The sequence below is a fragment of the Helianthus annuus genome, chromosome 17 (assembly GCF_002127325.2).
Source record: "Helianthus annuus cultivar XRQ/B chromosome 17, HanXRQr2.0-SUNRISE, whole genome shotgun sequence".
Classification (NCBI taxonomy): Eukaryota; Viridiplantae; Streptophyta; class Magnoliopsida; order Asterales; family Asteraceae; genus Helianthus; species Helianthus annuus.
The window spans coordinates 163,315,086-163,320,686 of NC_035449.2; the positions used below are offsets into that span (position 1 = coordinate 163,315,086).

The following is a 5,601-nucleotide window of genomic DNA, read 5'->3' on the forward strand; positions in this document are numbered from 1 at the left end:
TAAACTTAGTTATGTTTATTATCTATTATTACTTATCTCAAACTTGTAAGTAATTAACGTATGATAAGTGAATGATTATTAGGTGATATGTAATGTAATAAGCGGTTGATAAGCGGGAAAAACGATTTCAAATAACTGTCTGCACAGTTGCCCGCCAAATGTAACCGCCAAACTCATATGTATTTAACCTTGTTGCCGGCAACATGTTCGGACTTCAAGACAGTTTCTGTTATTCCGAAATTGTCCACATTCATTCTCTTGTTCTTTCTGGTATATTCTGCATCACTGCAAGATCTGAATATATACATAAAACATGTCTGCAAGTCTCGTAAATACTTCCGCTGCATCTGCATGTTCTTATGCACGAGACAGGAATGATCCGGTTTTCCAACATGTGGTATCAGAGCGCATGGTTAGAAAACGAAGAATTAGGATCAAAATTACATGATCCTGGGAAGATACAGATGAAGAAGATGGAAAACAAACACGGAAAGAGGCGAGAAACAAATAGCGATTCCGATTATATGAGTCCCCGATTACGCGCGATTGCAATCTTGAAACAAGAGATTGCAATAATGGAATTGCAATACGAAATTGCATTAATGGAATACGAATCGGGACGTCACGAAGATAATGGAGATGTAGGCGAAGTAATGACATGGAGAGAAGAAGACGATTCCAAAAGAGATGTTTTGGCCTGTAAAGATGTTCAAAAACTGAACGGTAAGATGCAGGAAGACAGGGACGGTTATTACAATAGAGAAGACGACAAGGATACGGAATCAAGAGAGAAATCGGAAATTAACCGAAAGCATCATAAGAGAAAACACAAGGGTGATAAAGATGAAAGAAGCAGGGACCGGAAATGCAGGCAAGATGATGATAGAGACTATCACGAAGAAGAAGAAGAGAGTGAAGGATTCAACCGGAACCGATCACCGGAAACGGTATCATCGGATGTTAATATGAAGAAAAGAATGATGCAGAAACGGCCGGAACAAAAAAAGAAGAAAGGATGTCCAGATTAGATTTAGCGACGGCAGTTAGCGACAAAAGAAGAAGGATAGCGACAAGAAACAGATCAGCGACAGAATGATTTAGTGACACTAAATTGGCTTTAATGACAGATCAAAGACTTTCAGCGACAACATGGGTAATGAACAACAATATTACCGTACTCACACGAAACAAATCAAGGTGGATCTATGGACGAATCATGACAAGTTTAAAGAAAAAAATGCGTTTATCATCAAAGCCGACGTGACGAGCCATTACCGATGCTAAGTTTAGGGGATGGTGTTAGAAATATAAACTTAGCATATATATTTATTATTATTATATAATATTATAGTTATTATAGGTTCATTATGGATATGGCAGTTATTCTCCTTAACTGCCGATTATATAGGTATATATATACAAACATTCATGTATCATTTTAGTTATCAAGATATTTTTTCAATATACAATATCCACATACGTATGTTTCTCTGGGTTTCTCGGTTATGTACACAAACACACACGAGTACGGAACGATTACGATGATGGCTTCCGCTGTCCGGATTTCCAACATTATCATCGTCGTAGATTGATATACATAATAGATTCAGCCGTTTCAAAGTAGGGATGTTCAATATGAAATCTTGTTCAACATAGCATGAAACATCCGAAGATAAACTCTCAAGCACTGGGCAGCATCCCTGAATGGCTAAAGGATTGTCACACAGAAAAATGTCAAGAGTTTTCAGACAAGGAAGATAGATCGTAGACGGAAACTCCCAACCCTTCAAATCACATTCACTAGGTTCTAATCTTAAGTCTCTCAGGGTCTTGCAGGTGAACAAGCTCAAAGGCAACTTAGATTGGATAACACATACGTCAAGCTCACGGACGTTTAACCTAACGGCGTTATCAATCCAATTTAATATACTTGAATGTGAAACCCCAGAACTAGAAATGTGGAGTCGAAACGATTTAACATGAGATGTTTTGCAAAGCTTCAATACCCGATCCACGAACTTTGTAAACTTTTCTTCATTCCCATCAACAAATTTTAATGTAATCATGTTGGGGGAATGTCTTGTATAATCAAAGTCCAGGTTTGTGACAGACGTCCATGTGTACCTCCATCTTTTAGATAGAATGCTAGTTCGCACAACATATTTCGTAGGCATTAGAGAGAGAATGCGTGAAAGAATATCTTCAGGCCACATGCTAAGCCTATCATCTACATTCTCACTTGTGGAACTCATTGTTTAGCTCTTAATTTTTCCCTGAAAAAACAAAGTCCAGAAGTTCAGAATCTTCCTTTTCCTGATATGTTTCAAATATGGAAATTCACCACAATCCAAATGGTTGTAGATATTTACAGCACTTAACAGCTTTGGATATAAAAACATGCAAAATTCCATGTTAGTTTCAAAGTAAAAAGCATGAAAGTGTAGATATTTCAACACTAAAGATTCAATAACAAAAACACAGGCTCGAATTTTAATATAATAACTAAAAGAAGAAAACCTGATTAATCAAACTCTACGTGCAAAGAAAAGCAATTATGGTTTCTGATTTGAAAGTATGTATAGTAAAATTCATGGAAATTCAAATCGCGTCAAATCCATAGCCCAATACAAAAAGCTAAGTCCTAGGAAAAATTGTGTTGATACATGTTTGTGGACGCGACTCAACGCGACGTGATTCGATCAAGGACGCGACTTTCCTCCGTCACGTACAAGATCAACAATGATGGACCAAGATGCATAAAGGACTTTACCTTAGTCCTTGGGCTGAAACAGATCAACAAAACAAGACACTTGGGCTAAGCATCTCGGCGAAACACTAATTGGGCCCAAGCCCATACTCGACGAAACAGGAACCATGTCGACGAAACAACTCAGTTTCGTCGACCATGAATGTGATTCGTTGACTGCTTTCCGTTTCGTCAATGTTTAATGTGTTTCGCCAAGTTCTGATTCGCCAAGTTACGTTTCGTGGTGTCTGGTGATATATATAGTCAGTCTGTGGATAAGAAAAATAGACACAAGAATAGAGAGCACAGAACACACACACGAGAGTTTGAGAGAGTTTGCAAAATACATTTGTAAACATTGAGCTTGTAACTGATCTTTTCATACGTATTAATACAAAGGTGTTAATCGGTGAATATTGTGTGTTGTTTATTTGCGTGTTCTATCTCGGTTTGCTTTCCCGGTTGGATTCCGCACAACCGGGTTGGTTTGTACACAAGGATTAGGCGACTAGATCCTCCTAGCCGGACCTACAAGTGGTATCAGAGCCTCGGCTCTTCTCCTTGTTAAAACCGAGGTGTTCTTGTTTGTTTTTCGGGTTTGAAAAGTTATATTTTCTGAAAAACATTGTTTATCCGGTTTGAATCTTGTGTTTTGCTTTGTGTTTTGTTAAAAACCTTGTTATTTCTCATGTTCACATGCTAGTTATGGGTTTTTATTAAACATTTTTAGCAAAATAGTGTATTCGGAAAGTTAGGGGTCACCGGAAAACTCATAGTTTTACCGGAAAGTTTATAGTGTTCTTCACAACCTTCAAGTGTGCTTCATAAAAATCTACTTTTTGATCCTTAAAAATTATATGTGAAACTTGTTTGTGTATTGGAAGTTGGATAAAAGGATTAAAATATTGTACACCATGCTTGTTTGGTGAAATGGGTATGTCTTAGCTGAAAGTAGGGACTGTTCTGTCAGTAAAGGATAAAGTTGAAAAGTTTACCAACCCCCTGACTTACTTTTCGACGAATCACACATCCACGAAACAAAAGCTTCATTTCGTCGGCTGTTATTTGCGAAACAGAATTTGGGTTTCGTCAAACTTGCCTGGGCTTATTCATTTCGTCAACTGGGCCTTAATCTAAGTTGAGTCTTGGGCCCCTTGTTTCGTCGCTTTGAAAGCCCAAGAGGACCACTTGTTTCGTCAAAATTAAAAGGCCAAAAATAATTCTGTTTCGTCAATCATGAGTGGGCCTAGTAAACCTGTTTCGCCGAAAGCCCAAATAACAAGTCTATTTCGCCATCTTTGTTGGGCCAAGATATAAGTTGTTTCGTAGAGGCCCAAAGCATCAAATATATCAGTCTATTTCATCAAGCCCATTTTTACATTTCTGTTTCGCCATATTTTTTTTGGTGGGCCATTCATCTAGTGGATAAGGGTTGGGCTTGTGTTTCGTCATCCAATCACACAATCTGTTTCGTCAAGATTAAAATTTAAAATCTAAAATCTGTTTCGTAAAAATTACTAAGTCTGTTTCGTAGAAAATTGTTTCGTCGAAACACTTATAGTTTTTAAACAGAAGGTTTGTCAAAGTGATTTAACTGTTTGTTTGAGGTGTGATTTTCAGGTATTCATTTTTCTTGATCAAATATGAATCCAAGTTGGTGGGGAACTCCGTCTCCGGATGAGGGAAAGTACAGGAATACTAGTTTATCTCCTTCGTGGGCCGAATCTCCCGTATCCACTTCTTCGCAAACAAACGCTATATCAACCGGTCAACGGGCTTTCGTATTTAATCAGACGCCTAGTATTCAAAGTATTCTTTTGAGCGAAAGTGAAACCGGAAGTTTGAATCGAACATATGTGCTGGGGCAAAACACAGAATTGTGGTTACGTTTCACCACAGATTTCGATCAAACAATAGAGGTTGCCGCTTCATCTGCTGCTACGTTTACGGATCTTCTAGAAGATCAGAAAAAGACGTATGATCTGGAAAAGAAAGCATACGCCATTCTTACTCAGGCGTTAAGCAAAGATATTTACCATCAGTTTGTCAGTTTCAAGACAAGAAACTGTGGGATGCGTTGAAGACCAGAGGGGTAGGAAATGAAGCAACACGTCAATTGCGTCATGATCTACTCAAGAAAGAATTCGTTGGCTTCACGTATATGGATAAGGAATCGTTAGGAGACATGACAAGTCGGTTTTATCATTTGCTTACAGAGATGGGTAATTTTGGGGTTATGACAACTCCTGTAGAGGTAGTAAAGAAGTTTGCTGATGCGTTGCCTCCCCAATGGAATAGTTTCTTGGAAATTCTAAAATACAACGGGGTTTTGGCTACAACAAACATCAACGACTTTGTGCAGCTTTTGGAAAACAAAGATCAGGAAGAAACTCTAAAGGCAAAGAAGGTTCCAGTTCCACAAAATCCAGAAATGTATTATGGAACCTCCAGCACCTCTTCTACTAGACCAGTCTCTCATGCTCCTCTTCAGACGGCATTTGTGACAAGCACAGATCTTTATGGCAATCAGATACAGGTTCCTGTCAAGCCAGCTCCAACAATAGATCTTTATGGGAATCCTCTTCAGCCAGTTTCTCAACAGCAAGTCTATCGATCATCTACCGTAGCAACTGATCTATACGGGAATCCACTTCCTGCTCAACAACAAGCGTGTTATGGAAGTACATCATCTGCTAGTCAGCAATCAAAGCCAAATACAGTACAGCTCGACACTTCAAGCTTTTCAATGGTCAGTGTGGAAGTAGCAAAGGAACACATGGAGCTGCTAAACACTTTAGTGAGCGCGTACTGTGGGCTAGTGGAAGGTCAGATTGGCAACATTAATCTGACACAAG

The 5,601-nt window shown here is 38.7% G+C and overlaps 1 protein-coding gene across 1 annotated transcript; it reads left to right on the top strand.

Annotated features, from left to right (window-relative positions):
• Window positions 1–392: 392 nt before the first annotated feature.
• On the top strand, window positions 393–1,028 carry LOC110925161 (protein starmaker-like). The gene has a single exon (XM_022169130.1). The coding sequence runs from the start codon at window positions 393–395 to the stop codon at window positions 1,026–1,028; it is 636 nt and encodes a 211-aa protein (XP_022024822.1).
• Window positions 1,029–5,601: the final 4,573 nt, after the last annotated feature.